Source organism: Dermacentor silvarum, chromosome 4 (assembly GCF_013339745.2).
Source record: "Dermacentor silvarum isolate Dsil-2018 chromosome 4, BIME_Dsil_1.4, whole genome shotgun sequence".
NCBI classification, from domain to species: Eukaryota; Metazoa; Arthropoda; class Arachnida; order Ixodida; family Ixodidae; genus Dermacentor; species Dermacentor silvarum.
The window spans coordinates 18721774-18743931 of NC_051157.2; the positions used below are offsets into that span (position 1 = coordinate 18721774).

The window sequence follows — 22158 nt, forward strand, 5'->3', positions numbered from 1 at the left end:
GATAGATAGATAGATAGATAGATAGATAGATAGATAGATAGATAGATAGATAGATAGATAGATAGATAGATAGATAGATAGATAGATAGATAGATAGATAGATAGATAGATAGATAGATAGATAGATAGATAGATAGATAGATAGATAGATAGATTCGATTCCATTCCTGGCCGCGGCGGTCGCATTCCGATGGGGGAGGAATGGAATAACACTTGTGCACTTAGGTATCGGTGCATGTCGGAAAAAAAAAGAAAAAAAAAGGAAAAGGTTATTATTTTGTTTCGTATTCAGTTCTGAAATGCACTATTCAAAGTCGACGAATATTCGTTTCCGGTCCAGTATACCGGATAACAACACTTAATGGAGGCTCTATATATAGGTAGAAAGATCGGTGCAAGTAAGGACTGTTCCGAATGATTCTGATCCAAAAGAGCCCCGCATGTTGCGCCATGGTGCCAGGGCGATCGAACGCACGCGGCCATGTAACCTCTGCTCAACACTCATTCAATAAGGATACCTCGCTTTTAGGCAGCCTCTATGCGAATTCGTCGTCTCGATTTAGACAGAGCGATGAATTTTTCAACAACTCTCGCCATATCCTTTTGAAACGTGGTGCATGCAATAACATACTCCTCTCATTCAACAAACACAACACTCTATACGCGAATCTAGTAACGTGCTGGTTTTTTTCCCCATGCTGTCATTGTTATGACAAGCCAGATAATTTATTATGTTGTTCATCATTTACAAGCTCCTCAATTAACGGGATGTCCAGTTGCCAGCGGCATTACAAGCATGTATCAAATAACGCAAATAAACCTTTTTTTTTTTTTACCAAGCGCATATTCCATGTAACCTTTATATGTCACTTTGTTTACAAACGAGAAAATATTCGATATTATTCGAGTTATGAGATTGATAAGACTGTATTGGTCAAATATTCCTATTCTATTCAATAAAAAAACTTCACAGTTTGGACGCCCCTAATTAAAAGACGGGACAAAAAAGAAAAGAACAGCCAAGGAAAATTACAAAAAAAAAAGTGCGACTCAGTGATACGGGACACGGTATACGCAGTAATACACGAGTTAAACCTAGAGAAGTAGGAAAGAATAGAATTGAGGGATGCACGCAAGCACACAGTAAGAGCCATTCGAAACCGTTTGTTTCCTTGACGTACGTTCGGTTAATCTTTGTTTAATTATCGTGTTGCTTCATGGCCAGGCCACATTACCCAATAAGTGCATCACGATGCCCACTCGCAAGCCTCGTATAACGGTAATACCCTGTTGTTTATGGGCAACTGCAAGTTGCGATAATCGGGGAAACGCGCGGTATATAAGTAATGAACAAGCGAGAATCAAGCTGGTGTATACACGCGGCTATATATAACCAACTTCGAGATGTAGTTGATGGATAATAGTTTAGTTTGCGCTTCTTTCTCGCATGCATAATGGGATCTCGCCATTCCGTTGAGCAGGGTGCTTTCCTCTACAAACATTTCTGGGCATTTGCTCGGACCCCTCTACTCCGCCCCCTTGGGCAAAGTGACGCAACGAATGGCAAAAAGTAGTAACAGAACATAAGTTGCGCCGACTCGCTCAAGACAATTACGAGTAGGAAAACCGCTCCAGGAATTTATCCTGCAACTGATTGCCGCACGACCGTTTCTTTCTTCATTTTTGCATAACGAGAAAAACATCGCATCGTGGTAACGACTTCGAAGCGGCATCTTAACCAGTCTGTTACGCCTCTATTACAGAGGAACACCGAAACACAAAACACGGATTCGGAAAGGGAGACGTGATTTGCATACGTATAATATGCTGCGCGAGGTCTGTCTCAAAATATCGTGCCGTACATAAGAGTAATTTACAAGGCGGGGCCCGTAACGTATTCGTCATGCGGATTTCTATCGCGGCTATTAATGAACCAATTCGAAAAAAAACTTGCGGTAGGACGCTTCCAAGAGGGCACGTAACAACTTCCGGCGTATAATCAAAATTTTCTACGTGGCCTGGTGAGGGGCCCTTTAGGCGCTCCAGCACACCCGAAAGGCCGCCTCCACAGCATCAGTTGGCATTTGCGAAACAAAGAAAACAAAACAAAGTCGCAGTGTTCTAAATCCGGCGAGTAGGGAGAGTCTTCGAGCACAGTGATGTGCCAGAAACTCGTGTGCCACGAATGCAGAGTGCACGGGGGCATTGTGCCGGTACAGAATCCATCGCATTCCTTTGGATAAATTTGGTCACACGTGACGCGCACGATATTTCAGGACGCTTCAAAAACCCCACGTAGACAGCTGCATTGACATTTGACTTTCAGCTACGAATTCATGGTGCGCAATTTCAAGGCAGTCAAAAAGACCATAATGACTGATTTAGCTTTGCTCTTCAGCGCTTTTATTTATTTATTTATTTATTTATTTATTTATTTATTTATTTATTATTTATTTATTTATTATTTATTTATTTATTTATTTATTTATTTATTTATTTATTTATTTATTTATTTGAGTTGAGTTGAGTTGACCTTGGCTCACTTTCGTCTTCTTCGTCGTATTATTATTTTTTTTAACTCTTTGCTCTGCGACTTCAGTTCGATGTCGTATTCGTAAATCCAAGACTTGTCGCCAGTATACAGTGACTCAAGAATTCATCGTTTTCGTCTGAAAAGGTCCAATCAATGCAGCATTCTTTTCGTCGAAACGTTTGCTCAGGAGTGAATAGTTTCGTATTTGCGAAAACCCTTCTCATTTCCAAAGATTTCCCTCAGAATCTTATGTGAATGGTCTTTCTCAATTCAAGTGGTTCTGGCATAAACCAAGCACTTCAGGTAATAGTCATTCGGCGGTCATTGAACACAAGAAACGCACACGATGGATGTTTGCACTTATGTTTGCGATATAGAGGGGCGTCCTGACCTTTCATCGTCCTTGAGGTCCTCACGGTCTTCCCGAAAGCGCTGAACAGACTCACTTGAAGAACGTTATTTCCTTTAGGGCATCCTTTCCGTAGCCATGTAGTGACCTTCGATAAATTCCTGCCCCATTCCTACCGAATTTCACAAGAAATGTGCCCTTTGTTCTGCATGTTGGCCGATCTCAATTACGACAAAGACCAAAACTGCGTTGTACAAGAAATTCGATGCATAAAATTCTGGCTTGCCAGACAGCCGCGCAGCTGGGTTCCTCTCGAATGGGGAGAGTGGGAAAGCAGCTCGGTCACATGCTCTCCCACTTCTTTGGCGACTTGCTGCATGATCTTTTGGGACAGACCTCGTGCTATACATACCAGCACCAGTGAAGCGGCGTTGTCACGCACGTTCAGAACAATTAAGAAAGCCTCTATAGTGTACGTATGCGAATATTATATCTAGTACTATCTATATACAATTTACCATTTAATACGCACTGAAGGTTCAACCCTCCCCCGGGTACACATTACGGTTGACCATATGAATGAATGAGTGTAGGCGGTTAATAATTCCAACTTTCTTAGAACTCTGCTTTTTTACTTTTCTTTATGCTACGTATACCTAGCGGCAAATCACTTGAATTAAAATATGTTGTCTCTTTAGCGAGCGGAAACAATGAGACATGTTACGGGGCCTATAAAACAGCACGTGAATCTCAGGAGTGCTCTGTCGTATATTCTCGCAACACGCGTAACCAATTCAAGTCGTCGCGCAACAAGATGACATTTTTGCTGATGTACCGTACTTATGTAGTCTGGGCTAGGTCGCCAAGCGCAAGGATATCGGCTTACAGAACTCGAGCGACGCTGAAACCAGGAGACACCTTGGTGGTGGCGCTGTATACGGCCGCCACGGGAGACATACTCAAGGGTTGGTCGGCGCGGCTTTGATGTGATTAAGACACCAAAACTATACAGCGACGGAGCCAAACAGATAGAGCGCGATACGCGCCGAGGCGAAACTCACACAGTCTGGTGGCGGAGACGATCGTCGCTGCTTGGTCGATTGCCCAAGCGGGCCTTGAAAACATGTCCGTCGAAAGCGGGCGTCGGGACCGAGAAGGGCCAACGCCCTCGCCGTCACGGATACACGCTCCCGACTGATGCAGCAGCGATCGCACGGCACGCGGGTACGCATTCAAACGACGCAGTCAGAACGAGCTCCGCGGTTCCCTCTTGCGGTGTCCAATACTTCGAGCTCCATTTACATGAAGCAGATGCGCGGACGGATTGAATCGGAAGTCGGGCCGACCGCTGGATCGAGGCTGACTCAACACGTCCCGATGCTCCTTCGGCGCACAATCATCTAAGCGTTTTACACGAATCTGCTGTACAATGCCACTCGCCCAAACTTCTTTGGGTGGCGTACAGACGCGCCTGTCGCTATAGCGGCGTAAATTCGAATAATTTGTTACGCCCATTTCAAAATGCCGTGCCGAGATCGTGGCGGGTCTTCCGAGCCACTTCCGTCAATTGCTGCACGACGGACTCTCCGGTGGTCTCCATCTCCGGCGAGCCCACCTAGGCCGACGCAGCCCATCGCGTGTTCCTCTTTCACCGTTGTCTCGAGTAAAGTTGCGTTTCGCGAAGAGCAACGGTGCGTATTCTTTTTTTCTCTGCTTTCCCGTGAGGTTCCCTGCTCGGGATGAGATTCTCGTGAATTGCTTTCCCGTGAGGACAATGCTTGGGATGAGATTCTCTTTGACGCATCGCGTGCCCATGGTTGATCATGGCATATTCGTTGCACCTGTCGGCCAGGCTCTCTTATACATTTTTCGCGAGTTACAGGCCATCCTGGCCTAAACTGGCCGACTAGCGCACAAAAAAAAACAAGAAAAATAGAAAGTAAGAGAGACGCAGCAAAAGCTTTTTCGTGCACTAGTCGGCTAATATGAAATACGAACAAGCCCAAACTTATACTCTTTCTAGTTACTTCGTTACAATAAAATACTTTACCACTCTAAACTGATTTCACGTTGCTATATATATATATATATATATATATATATATATATATATATATATATATATATATATATATATATATAATGTCACGATAAAGCGCGGTCGACCCTACGGTTGTTCTTCCACAAGCAATCCAATTCTCATTCTTTCTGCATATCGCTTCCCAACAAGGCGAAGAAGCAACTCGTGGCGTCGAGCGCGAAGTATTCGGGTTAGTGGCAGCTACACGGCGGCAGCGCAAGTGCGCGGCTTCAGACATATATCGGAGGTCTCTGTGCATTGTCACAGCTGGCGGGCCGCCTTCCGTCACACCGGCTCTGCGCTGAGTGTTTGTGACTGGGGAAGCACACCGGGGAGCTCTCGACAGAGTGCGCTCCGAGAGCCAACAAATGTCTCCTGTCACGGGCCTTGCGTACGCGACGGCTGCGCGTACGCATCATCATTGTCTCGCGCGGTCGCCCGCCGAGCAGCCCGGGGCGCGCCCGTTGCACTTGGTGCCGGTCGAACAACACGGGACCTGCTGTGCAATCGCAGGAAGAAAAGTTATCGCACACGTCGCCGGCTGCACTAAAACATCGTGGTGATTATACGGGCCAACACAATGCCTACAAAGTAGTGCTGTACACTTCTTGCACTTACGCCATCGTGCCTTGGCTTAATCCTCGTCATTTGTATTCTAAGAGTCATCACTGAAGTCATGGTGACGACAGCGGGCTGCGGCTTGAGCGCATTTGTGTTCGGTCGTTTCAAGTGTAACATCACCGAACACCTGTCGACAACGGCGCTACCAGTGGTCATACAGTCATATGAGCCTCCAATATCTGCGTTTTGGGCCAACAAAGGTGGTTACGCGCAGCGTATGGGAGCGCGGAATATTTGCTGCGTTACCAAAGCGTTTTCTTTTCTCGTTGGCGTATGCGTTTTAGTCTACTCTAAAATTCAAGGTAGCAAACACTCCAATATAGTATTTACCCGCCCCGGTGGCTCAGTGGCTATGTCGTTCTGCTGTTGAACACTGAGTCGTGGGTTCCATTCCCGGCCGCGGCGGCCGCGTGTCGTTGGCGGAGAAATGCGACTACCTTCATGTACTTCGATTTAAGTGCACGTTGAATAACCCTGATCAAAGCTGGTTTAAGTTAACCCGGAGTACAACGCGGCGTACCTCATAACCTACTTTACAGTTTCGGGACGTTTAAACCACACAATTAATTTTCTTCTTTCGCCCAAGTTAATTTACGCTGACAGGCATGTGCGATCTTACAATGACGGTCAGACGTCATTAGTGACATCCGGCGCCTGCAGTACGACAAAGCGTGGCCTTCGAGGTATATGTTTCCGTTACTCGGTCTTCACGGCCAAACGTGGCGCGTCTCAGTAAGGCGTTGCGCTGCTGAGCACGAGATCGTGGGATCGAGTCCCGGCCGCGGCGGCCGCATTTCGATGGAGGCGAAATGCAAAAACGCCCGTGTGCTTGCGCTGCAGTGCCCGTTAAAGAACCCCATGCAGGTGGTCAAAATTAACCCGGAGCCCTCCACTACGGCGTGCCTCATAATCAAAACTGGTTTTGGCACGTAAAACCGCAGAAAGAAGAAGAAGACGACACCGTGAACCGTGGCCTTCGAGATCGAGCGGGGCGCGCTGTAAACACCTCGAAGACCATGCAATAACGCCGATGTAGGGTTGACCGATGCTCGCTCGTCATCATTCCCGTTTGTCTGTTTGGGATGTCGGTCCACTTACATAACGTCACAGAGCGCAAATGCCTCGTGTTATCCAGACGGTGTTTGTACTCGTTTAAGCAGCAGATAATCGTGTCATGACTTGCGCCGAGAACAATCCTATCCGTCAAGTGCAGTTTGCCACGCTAGACCGCGCAGAAGTGCGACGAAGCGCGTCGTCTAAACATCCGTGACAAAGTGCTTAAGCCGACTGTTCTGACATTCGATATCGCGGTTCAGTCTGCCGGCCCTAGTGAAACAAACCACAACGTGAGGCAGAGACTCAACGTGAGGCACGAGACTCGTTAGGCGTATATACTTATATAACGCACGTCGAAGCCCTGTCAGTCTGCGCATAGTATCGTCATCGTAATTTAACACGAGTCATTAACAGCGTCAGGAGACGACGGAAAGGACGCATGCAACAACGTGCGCGTCCTTTCTGCGTTGTTGCATGCCTTCGTCTTCAGTATGCATATTACTACAAAGAGTACACGATGTGCACTGCGGATGTAATATGCACACTATATACCGCTAATAGGCTATACTGTCTCCCCCTCACTTCGTAAATGAATACTAGTTTGCCTACTTTTCTATCGGAATCTGCAATACAGGCTAACTCAACGTTCTATACGTCACCGTTAGCAGATTGACTTGCTTCATTGGTAGCAAAACGCGGTCTATTGGCGACTTGCTTGAGCCTAGCACCATGTCCCGTGTGGCAACTCCCGTTAACACGAAACCGGTTAAACCGAATTTTCGGTTATGAGGAACAATGTGTGAACATTTGTTCGTGTCCCATAGAGCCGATGCAAATAAAATCCAGTTAACACGAACCTAAAATTTCGGCCAGTCTACTCCACGAGACGCCCGGATCGGCAGGCCTGAAGTAGGTAGCTAAACATGAGTGGCGTTTCTTTCCACAGGTATACCCCGGAGTCGGCTATGATGTACAAACCGTCAGGGCTGACACTTCGGATAGGCGCACTTAGAGAGAGCGGCAGTGGTGTAGTGTCGCTGGCGTCGGCGCCTCCTGCACACCGAAGGCCCCGCATGGTTTGATGCACCTTTGTGTATAGAAACAATAATTGAGGGGGGCCTCGAAGTGCCGCCTTTGCAAACTGGCAATTGAGGAAAGAAGCACCCAGTGGTATTGACACGTGATGGAACTGATAATGCCTTGCTCAATCCTTTGGTGCATATGTCATAGGTGAAATGTCAGCTTTTGTGACATCGCACACGTTTGCGCAGCGCCAGTAAGCAACAATCACTCAATAGCATAATACCCCTGCTGCCACATTAAGCATTACCTGCTTAATGCCTTGAAGTTGAAGGTCATTCTCAAGGTGCTATACGAACATAGCCAAAGCCATTAAATCTTAATGCCATTTGCGGCATAGTGTGTTCTCAATTACTTTAGCTATCGAATGCGCACTCTCGCTCCCAATGTAAGCAGTTGAGTTGCAGCATGAAACACGCATTTCTGAAGTAAACTGAAATAATTCTGTATTACGTATGTATATTAATGTTTTCAGTGTCGTTACTCGAAATTGTGCCCGCTAAATATACTATTATTATTCTCAAACAAACTTACTGCGCGCACTGTAGCTATCATCATCACGACATTTGAAGTCATTCAAAGCGCGCGTGTAACAGCAACTTCACAATGGCATTAAGAAATTCAGAAATGGAAGTTATTAGACACCAATGACGTTAACCTCGCACGTGTGGAACGGGTACAAGAAAATATAATGATGCATCATGCAAATATAATAAGTGCCTCTTTTACATTTGCCTCCTGGTTTCAATGTCACTCCATTTGTAATCTCGTGTTGCGGATACTTGGTTGCACCTGGAATAATAGATGTTGAGTTTTCTAGATAACTTGTGTTAAGACGATCTTCTGACGCCCCCAGAGGCACCGGCAACAGTCACCAACGCCGCGCGCGTTCGGTGTGAACGCAGGCAAAACACCGACGGCGTCGACAGCAGTTCTGCGTGTTGCCGGTGCTGCTGCATGTCCAGGTTTATACAGTTGATAAAACTACTATCCATACTCCGTATAGCTCTCTACTAATTTGCTATTGTAATTGATGCTTCGGCTTTCGGGTGAAACTGCGACATTTTTATTTATTTATTTATTTATTTATTTATTTATTTATTTATTTATTTATTTATTTATTTATTTATTTATTTATTTATTTATTTATTTATTTATTTTCAATCTGCTATACCAGGTTGGCATGTAATAATATAAAAGAGGCAAAAAAAAGAGAATGTCACCAATCGGTAAATATACATTTAAACCAAGTACACTGAACGAAAACGAAAAAAAAAAAAAAGAACGGTAGAAGTTAGTTAACGGACAAATTATTACTGACAAACATTGCTTACATAGTTGCTTACACATACACGTTGGTACGATACACTTGCGTTTACAGAAAGTAGTGCTTTCAGGCGGTAATGTACACTTCAAGTTTGACAGTGTCCAAATCTTTCGTTCCTGCGTCGTCTTTTCTGGATCATCAAGCCTCCTCACACGGTAAGCGCGTTTTTTTTTTTTTCTTCCTTTTTTTGTAATAACGCAATTTACTTATTATAGCACAAGTTACTTTTCTCCTTCTCGTTTCTTTAAGAGAGATCGAAACTGGGCTGCCGTGTCCGTATATTCTTTAACCCATATCGTCGTCCGTCATCAGACCTTGGCATCAGCATGCACTCACCAAACGGGCAGAAAAACGAAGCTCTGGGGACCAAACACGTGTCCCTGCAGCGTACGTGTATTTGGGAGGCGGACTCTCTCCATGACCACTGAACTTTCCAGACAGATTGGCTTTGTGCTCCATTCACACTCTGCGACTGGCGGCATATAAGTGCGTGTACACCCGTGGGCAAAAGTACACGGACCACAAGCTCACCGTAAATAAACGAAATCTCTTCTCAATTCAGACGCACAAACTTGAAATCGACGAGTTGCACCAGAAAGTTCGCAATACCAAATTTGAACAGCAGTCCTCCATTTCAAGTTACATTCATGACCAGATAAAAACATCGGCTTTATCGCAGAATTCTCAGTGCTTATATACACGTTTGGCCAGGGGATCGAGTACGCATATCGGATGGCGCAGCCGGCAATTGCGAAGACGACATTGCGCGCACCGCAAAAGAAAGTTCTCGAGAAGATGGCGATGTTCGCTGTGCGAGTGGACTGCTTTCGCAAGGAATTGGTTGAGAGACTGTGGCTGAATCGCTGAAGTCTGCTGATTTTCTGCTCAGGCGGCATTTTTGATGACAAATAAACCGACAGGCATTCTGAGCGAGGACCACATGGATGACCTTACGAACAGCTATCGCGTAAAAAAAAAAAAAAGAAAAAAAAAAACCGCCGAAGATGAGGCGAAAACAGAAAACCACTGTGCGCGCTCACCGACTGGAGTTTTTACGCTCCGCTTCTTAGCACCGCGCTTTGCTTCCTCGGACGCTTGTGACGGCAGCGGTTCGGCCTTTAGCGGTAGCAGCTCTCCGGATCCCATGGCGCGGAGATGCGTACGGCACAACTCCCGAAGCGGCACTGTGCACGTCGATGGGCATCGGAAACCATAAAAGCAGGCGCGGCGCGCTCTCAAGTTTGGTACGGGAAAAAACAATCAGGAAAGGGTGAGATATAGGAGGAGGAGGGGGAGCACGAGTGAACTTATAACAACTCTACGAATGGCGAGGAAGAAATAGCCGTAATTGCTGTTTTCCTTCGATGTTCCCTTTTTTTCTTTTTTTAAGCGGGATTCATCCTATTGTCCCTGCCGTGTTTAACACTCTGCCAATTATACTATGACATTTTAATGTAGACCGCAGGGCGTTTTCTTATTCTTTTCGCCGTCGTCAATGACTCGCTCATGCACTTACCCGAACGCAACGGCATTGAATTGCAAAATGAGGTTTATGTTGCACGGCCACTTTCTCTCTCTCTCTCTCTCACACACATCTCGTTTGCTACGCATTCTACGCCCTCAGCGATCACCCTGCAGCTGCAGGTTTGATGATGCTTCGTGTGAAACTACGTAAGAGAAGCGACCTACAGGCAAGGAAGCACGTTCGGATGACAAGGAAAGCGTTGCTCGCTCACTGCTCAGGGTTTAAGGCAGGTGGGGCGCGCGAGCGGTGAATGCTGACGACATTCCGGGCGTCATTCGCCGTACACGACGCTTGCGTAACTCACTCAAGGAACGAGCGTCTACAGTGAGAACTCGTGATTGCGCATCCATGCCGCTGAAAACGCGTCAGGTGTTGTCGAATACAAAACGATCGGGGATTTGCCCGTTGTTGTCGAGCGCGTCAGCAAAAATGTGTACGCTGGCGGGGCCACGTCAACAGGCGGGCCCTAGGCAAATTCCATCGGACGCTTATAACGCTTTGGCCGCCGAGTGCGAAGCAACGCTTCTGGAAAATAACTTCTTCTTGGGCGAGTTGGTGTTTACTGAACATGATACTTAGTAGCGCAAAACTCGAAATAAAAGACAACAGTGAAAGACGAGAGGAAAGGAAAAGACGAGCGCTACACTCACAACTGTTTATTTCGAAGCAAGGCTTGCTATACATACACAAACATACGCATGCGCAAACGCAAAAAACACACAAAGGGCGCCAGTCAGCCGAAGGCTGTGTAGTCACATTATATGCTTAACAATCTCATTTCTGAATCATAAAGTGTCCAAACGACCGTGACACTTTATGATTCAGAAATGAGATTGTTAAGCATATAATGTGACTACACAGCCTTCGGCTGACTGGCGCCCTTTGTGTGTTTTTTGCGTTTGCGCATGCGTATGTTTGTGTATGTATAGCAAGCCTTGCTTCGAAATAAACAGTTGTGAGTGTAGCGCTCGTCTTTTCCTTTCCTCTCGTCTTTCACTGTTGTCTTTTATTTCGAGTTTTGCGCTACTAAGTATCATGTTCAGTAAACGCTTCTGGAGTTCTCCGAGAAAAATTTCTCTCTCCCGAACGGTCCGCCACGCCGCGCCAGGGCGCTGATGTCTGCCTCGCTACAATCTCCGAGTAAACGCCCAGGTAGATGTGAAGGTGACTTCGCCAAGCGTTGAGGCAGGGAAACAAAATTTTAATCACATGCACTCATGTCTGCAGAAACTATAGTATAGGACCTGTGTTGTCATTCCTTTGCCTCTATACATTCGCCAACGTTCATCTCGCATTCGTGTCTCGGTTTACCCAGGAGCTCAACGACATTAATCCGGGAAGGGATACGCCAGCGTTCACTATACGCCGAGGCGCGGCCAAACATATCCGAGAGTTTTAACCGGCGCGTCAACGTCGATGATCCGCAGCACCCACCATCACATTTTTCTATCTTTACACTTCTACTTTCACTGACACGCAGATGTCAAAGACGCCGCTCGATTTGCCCGGATTGTCACCTCGTAATGCGACAGGCAAACTAAGCATCATGGGCTGGTATATAGGGGAAGTACGCTGGCATTTATGAAAACGGGAGATGTTGGCCTGGAGCCAGTAAGGCGTGGCGTGCTACTCTGTATGAAAGATTAAAATACCGGGTTCTCCGAGAAAACTTTAAGCAATACCACCTCCCTCCCAAATAATATGAGAAATGGAGAGATAGTGTAAGTGAAGCTAAGTGGCACCGGCATGCAATCAACGAAAATGTTCATCTCTGTCTCCCCAGCGGCAGCACTGCACATCCTGTTTGAAAATATCGATCGAAGAAAAAAAGAGCACCAACTATAGTTTACATAATTTGAGAACATGTCGCGATTGTGTAATTGATGCCAGTCAGCTCTCAAAGCTGGCACCAGTTTTGATATACCCGCCCACGAACTTCCGACAAAGTGCGCTGGCGTTCCGACAGGTACTATCCCGGAAAGCTTTGCATACTGGGGAACGCCAATGCATATCGTGGTAGATTTTGTGGGGACGGATATCTGGAGACTGTGGTCCCAGATTTCTTTAAATAACTGGGTGTATGCCTTCAACAGCGATCGGCTTCAGTTCCGCAAGTATACAAAGTGCGTTTCATAGCGCGTAATGGAAATGTTAATTACCTAATTTTAGTTAATAAGTTGATTGGCGAGTACCGCGCAATTTCTTATGTCCACTCCACGCCAGTAATGCATCGTCTAAGAATACATCCGCTTCTGTAATGCTCTGCTTTCATGACTTATCCTCGCTGGAATGTCTAGTGTAAAAGTCGATGTACACCGCTACGAAGTTCGAGTCGTCTAGTGAAGAGAAATTGGTCGATGAATTCGATGAAACTGACAACAGTGTACGACTCTAACTGTCGGCATCAGGTACATACTTCGCCGTCTTCGTTCACAAGCGACACCCCACCACGCACGCACGCACGCACGCACGCACACACGCACGCACGCACGCACGCACGCACGCACGCACGCACGCACGCACGCACACACGCACGCGCCTTTTATTGTTTTGTCTTATTATTTTCATTATATCACACTTTCCTCCGGCGCCGGTGTAGAATCGCACATTAATAGGAAACTGGTTAAGCTGCTTGCTTTTATTCTGATTTTTTTTTCTCTATCTCTTGTCAGTTGACTGTACGTCTCGGTACGGACACCTTAAAAAAACCCTGGCCACGGAGAATGAATGCAAGGCTAAATTTAGTGCAGGTACGGAATGCATAATAAAGCTGTCGTTGTACTCCGTATGTTAATATTTAATCCCATGTACGTTTCAATCTCGTAATGACTGCTACGATTGAAAAACAAACAAACAAGAAGAATATGCGACTTTACATGTACTGTAATCTAATCTACTGTATATGTAAACTCGCATTCTTTCTTTCTGAATTTAGAATCGAAATCGCGAAGAGGGGAGCGAAAGGGGGAGAGAACGTTTCCGGGGTTTACTTCCGAGTGAAAATTCAAAATATTCTAATCATATTAGAACTCTGAATTTTCAACGTATTTGGATTCTGAATTTTCATTCGGAGAATAAACTCCGGAAACTTGCTCTCCCCCTTTCCCTACCCCCTTCGCGATCTCGATTCAAAATAAAACTCTAATGCAGGAAACCCTGCCCGGAACTCTCACACCGAGATTGAACAACGGCACGAACGTATATATAGAGACAGGCCCTTTTCGCACCAAATATAATCACATACTCATCTTCAAGGAAAAACCGATCTCTGCTCCGCTTTCGTATCACTTGCGGGCTGCATAGCCGACGAAGCGGCTCGCAACAAGATATTACGTCAGGTCACTCCACTGTGTACGCAAAAGACTTAGGGAAACTGGCAAAATCTTATCGATATGTCTCGAGGACGCCGCGATACGACGCCGTCAAGGGTTTGTTCGCCCAACAATCGGCGTCACCTCACGAGAATGCATCCGGGAGCCAAGTTTCTGGTTGGCTTCGACCACGAGAATGACCCACAGTGAATACGCCGCAAAATCCCCAGAGATGGCCAGCCACCGAAACGCAGGGCGTCCTCGTTTGCGGCACGATTTTAAAACATAGGCAATATACAAAATGAGTCGCAAAAAAGATCGCAGAGCACACATTAAGACATATTAGGAGAACATAAGGCCACCGCAATGAAAAGCAAATGCCAACGAACATCGCCGAAAAAAAAAATCTGTAAAGTAAAAAAGAGAAGTAATAATGGTAATAAGATAAGGTGTGGCAAGTCGTGAGTGAATTAGATCTTGAAACTTAGTTAAGTCGGGTTCTGTGGCAATGTCTGATGGTAAGGCGTTCCATTCAGTTATCGTACGCGGCAAGAACGAACATACATAATGGGGTGACTGGCAGTTAATGCGTCTGACTCTATATATGGATGGTCACGACGTGGAAAGATAACAGGTGGTGACTGAAAGAAATCACCATGAAGTGAAGGATGGTGATAAAGCTTATGGAAAAGTGATGGGCGGGAAATTTTGCGGCGAAGCAGTAAGTTGTCAAACTCAGCTGTATTCTTTAACGAGGTGATGCTGGTGTAACGTGAATAATATTTAAAAAAAATGAATCGCGCAGCACGGTTTTGCGAGGCTTCGATGTTTGTGATGATATAAGTTTGTTCGGCAGACATGGCAGACGCGTATTCTAGTTTGGGACGGATTAATGTGGTGTACGCTAGTTTTTTAATATGCATTGGGGCTTCCTTTAAATTATGTTTAAGAAGACTGGGAGTACGGTTAGCGGAGACAAGGGTAAGATTAATATGATTATTCCATGATAAGTTTGGATAAAGATAAATGTCAAGGTACTTGTAAGTTGTGGCGAGTTCTAGAGCGCTGTTATTAAGGGAGTAGGTGGTTGGAATTCGTGGCCTATTGGTGAAAGCCATGAGTTTAGTTTTGGAAATATTTAATGGCACTAACCAATTTGAACACCATGCACATATCGCTTCTAGGTCAGTTTGTAGTAATTGGTTATCAGTGTTACATGTTACACATCGATAAAGTACACAATCTTCTGCAAATAGTCTGATTTTGGACGCAACTGGGGTAAATCATTAAAACAGATTATGAAAAGTAAAGGTCCAAGTACGCTGCCTTGTGGAACTCCAGACATAACATCAACATAACATGAGATAGAATTGTTAACGGATGTAAAGTGAATTCTAGATGAGAGAAAATCGGTAATACATGCAATTATATTAGGATGAATGTTAGGTTGTGAAATTTAATGAACAACCCATGGTGTGGAACGCGATCAAATGCCTCAGAAAAATCTAAAAATATTTCATCAACTTGAACCTAGCGTCTATCAGTGCGTGTATGTCGTTAATAAATCCGGCAAGTTGAGCGTCGCTTGAGTATAGCATTTGCGAAAACCGTGCTGATGCTTGAAAATAATGTTATGATCGTCAAGGTAGTTCATGACTTGAGTGTGTATGATGTGCTCGAGTAATTTACAAATACTGCTGACTAAGGAGATGGACGATAATTAAGCGGAGAAGCACAATCACTTGATTTTAAAATGGGTATTATTTTAGCTATGCGCCAGTCATTAGGAATGCAGCCAGTTGTTATACTGACTGGGAAAATAGAATGGTTAACATGGAACAAATACTATGCGATGTATTCCTTAAATTTTTATTATTGAAGCCTAGGTTATAGCCACCAGATGATGTTCTAAGATTGTTTAAAAGAAATAAAACACCAGGCTCACTGATGACTACCTCGTGCATAGTTATTCCCACTAATGCTCTTAGTGTAGGCAATGAGTTAACGTCTTCTTGAGTGAAAATTGTTACAAACGTATCATCAAGAACCTGAGCGCAATCTGAATCGGGGATAAGAACATCACTAAAATCAGTAAGACTGATGTCAGCACGAATTCCTGGGTTCACCACACGCCAAAAGCGACGAGTATTATTTTTTAACATGGATAGTAAGTCATGCGAAAAAAAAAATTATGGTGAAACAGGTTTTAGCAATGCCTTATAATACTTTTCACACGCTTTGTATTTATCACGTGCACTCGCGAGACCAATCAGTTCTGCCTGCCTGTATACAGTCTTTTCTTTTTGTTATTGAGCCGCCGAAGCTGGTTGGTAAACCAAGGAGAACTGCTTTCGCAGATAATGGATAACATAGGAATAAATTTGTCGATGAGATGACTGAGGGTAACTTTAAAGGGAACCAAGTTATGTCCAACGGAGCGCGAATGAAAATCATGCCAAAATTGATCTCAAAAAGTTGTTAATTCAGTGTTAATTGCGTAAAAGTTGTCTTTAACGTAACATATTATTTTCTTTTTGGTAGCTGTTCTTTTGCTAGCGCAAAAGTTAATGCACCCAGTAATAACATAATGGTCAGCGATGCCTACTTCATTAGTTAGATCGGCAAATATATCAGGATTGTTAGCTAAAACTAAGTCTAGAATATTGGCAGAACTTTCAGTGGATCGTGTTGGCTGAATAATGAGTTGCGTTAATGAAAACTCAAGACAAATGCTGAGAAAAGAATGTGCGGCTGCATCCGTGGCCGATACGGAGAGCGTCGACCAATCAATATTTGAAAAATTGAAATCCCCAGATATGATAATTACCGAATTTGGAGAAAAAAAAACGCGAGGTGCCCGATGATACTCATCGGAAAACGTACCAGACATGTCGGGTGGACGGTAAAAAACGCCGATGATCGCACCAAATGCAGCACCCTTCAAAGAAATCCAAGCACATTCGAGAAAGCAATTGATAATGATGGGTGCGGCAGTGAATTACTTTTGTTCATTGTGAGTGCCCTCGTTTAAACCCGCAAAGAGCAGCCCTCTCAGCCACGCTAGACCGACTGGACAAGCGCCCACTCAAGGAAAACAACATTCTTGGAAACTGGCATACACGAACATCAGTGCAAGCCGCTTTGAGGCACTGCTGCGTTATTTAAACGACAACCGACTTTGTGACAAATTGTGACTGTATACACTGTGTGACATAAGATGGGACGTTGACATTGTGTGACACTAAGAACGCCTTCGCAGACTGCGTCACAGTGCCCACAGAAACAGTTCTGTTTTGTGTGTGCGCGGTTTTTTTTTTTCTCTCTTCTCTCTCTGTTTTGTGTCATCCACCTAGCCACCGTCTACGATATCTCCGAAAACGGAGGTTTTCTAAGCCGCGCCGGCGTCATACACTTCCATTGTAAACAAGGAGGCAACGGAGGCAGTTGAGGCAAGCAATGGACGCGTCACCACGTGATCAAACATGGCAGCGCCCACGGGATCGCCGCGAAAAGGGTCAATAGGCTCCCTTTAGGGAGCCTATACAGTGACTCTAATCGCGATGAGCACACAGCTCCCTCTACGCTGTTGTCTATTACAGCGAGAAAGCTTGAAAATGGATGCACTCGTAAAGATGTCGTTATCGCGTGAATGGTGTTCTTGAGCTAAAGAAGCCTGGCGTGAATCGTTGAGCGATGAGAGTGCAATAGCATTAGCGGGAAGCACTTCTAGAGTTTGTGTATAAAAAGAAGCATTTTTTTATCACTGCTACAATGCGATTTTACTGGCGAGCTGGCAGATGAACCTAAGCTTAAGGAAAATAAGGAGGAATGTCACACATCACTGCGCCGGGAAACAAGAACATCTTGGCCTTCATTGGCGATCCACTCGTAAACGTCATTGTTCAAAAAAAGTTTGTTGAAAACAAGACGCACTCGATCCCCGTCTTCATAGTTCACGCGAACTCGAGAAGCTTCCGCTGCTTCTCACGAATCGCCTCCGAGTAATCTCGCGAGATGCTTAAATTATTGTTTTTCACCTTATAGCCGCGGCTCAGAACCAGTTCAACTTCCTTCTCATTGAAGAATTTGGCTATGACAGGCCGCTTCTTCTCAGGCGAAAAGCAGCCACGCGATGTGCTTTCGAAACTGACGTCCCGGTAATCCCAAGTTTCTTTGTACAAAAATAATTCACGCGAGTCATTCCGATTCTCCCCAAGTTTCAAACTTCACCGAATCTGTTATGCTATAAGATAGGAAATTGTACAGCCTAGAGCAATTTTCAAGGTCGTCAATGTTTTCTTGAGTACCTACGAAATCATTGACACTGTTCACGATGGACTGAGCAGATGGGGCCGCTGCAAATTTCTACTCTACATCAAAGACACGCGTTGTCAGTTTTTCTAAATATGTTTTTTTATCTCTGCGTGAATTTGAAGCACCTTGTTGACAGATTCCTGAAGTATTACATTACTAGGTTCAACACGTAAGATAGAGCTAGCCACAAGGTTAAGCTTTTCCTCCTGAATCTCGGCCATGGGTAGAGTGACCTAGAATATGGGAGAGTGTCCAAAGCGCCGCGCGAATGCATGGGAAGAGCGAGGACCTTTTTGTGTGAACCATGGTGTGAACTCCCGCGCCGCGGCGCTGCTGTACCGGACCCGTGGGCGTTCTCCGCTGCGGAAGCCGCGCCAAGGCGGCGGGCGTCTGCTACGAGCCTGATATTTTGGTTGCTATTAGCCAACATCGCCATAATTTGAGATATATTAAGTACCACGTCACCGCCAGGTAATACCGCAGTGACTCACCGCACAGAGCGTTTGCCGGTTGTGAATACAGGTATTTTGTCTATTGCCTTCTAGCTCACTTGGTCCGCGCTTACGCGACTGTTCGAGTAACGCATTCTGCGCGTGCTGCAGAAGAAAATAAGCTGGAGACCGCGATAATAAACAAGAGAACGCAGCAGATATGGCTAGCTCATGCTAACGCTTTTACACCCTATCGTTTCCTTTCTTTTCAAATCATGCATTCGATTTGCTTTAGAAGACTGCATCCCGCGCTCTGTTGTTTCTTTATTAAGGCGAAATCCTTAACTGGGCTCTTGGGAAGCGGCATGTGTCTGTTGGCCGATGCCGCGGTACCAAAAATAAGTACAAACCGCGTAACTCTCGCGGCTCGTTCACTTGGTATATATACCAAAGTATAGTGTGGAAAGGCACACATGTGTGACTAAGATGACTGATGAGTCATGGCATTAGTAACTTGACATACTTGCACTCATGTCACGATTAACGATAACAATATGACGTGTGGTCACTATAACGACGGCCAGAAATCCCTCTGATGCTGTGGGTGTGACGATAAAAACGTGTTGAATGCCAATCTTGATCTCAACATGTCAAACTTACCCATATATCATGAAACTGAGAGCACAGGTAAAGGGTAATAATAATAATGATAATTTCTGAGGTTTTACACCCCAAAATCACAATATGGCTATGAGAGACGCCGCAGTGGAAGGCTCCGTTAATTTCGACCACCTGGGGTTCTTTAACGTGCACCTAAATCTATGTACACGGGTGTTTTATGCATTTCGCCTCCACCTAAATGTAAGCCGCCGTGGCCGGGAATCGAACCTGCGTCCTCAAGCTTAGCAGTACAACTTAGCAAAGCCACTAAGCTATAAGCACGGCGTGTATAGGTAAAGGGTACGCGAGAAATATACGCGGCAAAAAACAAGACAAACCAAAATAAATGGAACGCTAACTGTGCAACATTGTATACGTATGCCTCATTTCATAATTACAAGCAAGCGTCAGAAAACGAACATGATGGATTACGTATGTGCAACTCGTCTTTCGCCTTCTTGTGTTGCAAGAGCGCAAACACTAGGCGAATTTTAACATGAAAGTAACTTTATGAATATTTATTGCGTATTCTCGCTGGTTCGTACAAAGCAAATATACTTGCTGATCAATAACTACGTACTTGTACTTGCGTAATGAAAGAGGCAACAAATCACCAGAACATAAACTTTTCATTTTTTTGCTGTTATTAATGGTAACTATTTTAGGGATATGTAAAATCAATAACGATATTTGTATAGTGCATCAAAGACAGTAAATTTCAAGACGATTTTCCACTCAATATAATGCAAGCACAAACATCGTCACGCGCCATGAATGCTTGTTAGTTTACGTAAAAAATCACACGTTACGCAATAACCATGATATAATGAGAAGTTGCATGTTGGTAATTTCAGAGAGGATTCACGGATTATTAAAACAAGGCTATTGTAGTAATAACTTTTACATAACAAATTAGTAAATGGCTAGGCCAGTAGTAGCTATCTATTCATTTCAATGTAGAAAAAATATATTTGTTTAGCTATATTGGCTGGATCTAATGGCTTTTCTTTCGAAAGTCTGAATTTGAAAAAAAAAAGCTTCGCTCACGGTGAACCTTAAGGTACACCATGCGCGAAGTTTGTATTGAAGAGATGGCGTACAGCAAGAATTGTTCGTGCACGCAATCTCTGAAGCGAAATAAGCCAACAATATTGCGGCGTTAGGGCCGTCTTTGCTCTTTCTCTTGCTTCCCTTACACCTTCTCCTCTGCCCTGTTCATAATAAAATATTGTCGTGGCTAAAAAATGTCCGAATAAATAAATATGCATATAGCTGTAAACCACTACTGGCCGTGAGCGAAAAGCGCGTAATGGTGAGCACGCACTGCACGCACGTAAGTATTTCACTTGACTGCGCGAATAATTTACTTTTTTCGTTACTCTTATTCTTGCAAACATGGTGCTATTGCCCGCGTACCCCTGCGAATAACGTTTCTTCTTTTTACGTTCTTTCCTTGCGCGGCCTCATTTATCGCGTTTCTACGCACGCACAGTTACCGTAATACCGTTCCCGAACTCTAGCACCAGAGCTGGGCCGCGCTGGTGAGTTTCATACGTTAGTTTTTGCATTATCTTGCTGCCCAAGCACAAAGAAACGCTCAAAGATGGGTAAGATCCATGCAGCACCACACTGTTGAAGTTAAATAGAGTTTAAGTGCTTTGCGTGGAAAATGAACGCAAAAAACTACAGCGCGTAGCAGACGACCCTCGCTTCCCGCGCGCTTCGCGAGCGCGAAAAGCCCATGGGTCCGGAGCAGCAGCGGCGCGGCGCGGCAGTTCAAAGAAAAAGGCCCTCACCGGAGCCGGCGCTTTGGACACTCTCCCATATTCCAGGTCACTCTAGCCATGGGTCCCGCGTTAGGCTCGACATCGCCGGCCAGAACACGCAGGCACCACAGATATGATACACAAGCTTTGTATTGTAAATGAGCCTTGCATTTTCTCACGAGTCCGATGCAACATTATATACTACATATTTTGTTATAGTCATAGAGGCATTGCGCAATCAAGGAGTTCAGGAGGCATACGAGAATATCTTGAGAAATATCTACAAAGATTCCACAGCTACATTGATTCTCCACAAGAAAGGAATAGAAAGTTACCTATCAAGAAAAGGGTCAGGCAAGGAGACACAACCTCTCCAATGATATCCAATGCATGCTTAGATCGAAGTATTCAAGCTCTTAAACTGGGAAGGCTTAGGAGTGAGTATCAACGACGAATATTTCAGCAACCTTCGGTTTACAGATGACATTGTCCTATTCAGCAACAATGGGGACGAATTACAACAAATGATTGAGGACCTTAACCGAGAAAATATAAGAGTGGGGTTGAAGATTAACATGCAGACGACAAAGATAATGTTCCATAGCCTGACAAGGGAACAAGCATTCAGGATCGCCAGTGAGCCTCTAGAGTCTGTAAAGAAGTATGTTTATCTAGGTCAATTACTCAGAGGGGACCCTGATCATGATAAGTAAATTTACAGAAGAATAAAATTGGGTTGGAGTGCATATGGCAGGCATTGCCAAATCCTGACTGGGAGCTTACCACTGTCGTTGAAAAGAAAAGTGTACAATCATTGCATTCTACCGGTGCTAACATATGGGGCAGAAACTTGGAGGTTAACAAAGAAGCTCGAGACCAAGTTAAGGACCGCCCAAAGAGCGATGGAACGAAAAATGTTAGACCTAACGTTAAGAGACAGGAAGAGAGCGGTGTGGATCAGAGAGCAAACGGGGATAGCCGATATTCTAGCTGACATTAAGAGAAAGAAATGGAGCTGGGAAGGCCATGTATTGTGTAGAGTAGCTGTAGGGTAACAGAATGGTTGCCAAGAGAAGGAAAACGCAGTCGAGGACGGCAGAAAACT

General features: G+C 44.9%; 1 protein-coding gene across 3 annotated transcripts in view; it reads right to left on the reverse strand.

Annotated features, from left to right (window-relative positions):
* The window catches only part of LOC119449562 (fatty acyl-CoA reductase 1), an 86351-nt gene that overhangs the window by 46659 nt on the left and 17534 nt on the right, over positions 1 to 22158 (reverse strand). Inside the window, exon 1 of one of the 3 annotated variants that reach the window (XM_037712754.2) lies at positions 10087 to 10333. The exons of 1 other annotated variant lie outside the window; for it this stretch is intronic. In XM_037712754.2, coding sequence (XP_037568682.1) covers positions 10087 to 10192 — 106 coding nt within the window. In that variant the 5' untranslated portion in view covers positions 10193 to 10333. Of the gene's footprint in view, positions 1 to 3943; positions 4717 to 10086; positions 10334 to 22158 lie in introns of those variants that run through there. One more of the 3 variants, XM_049665303.1, reaches the window with a different exon arrangement.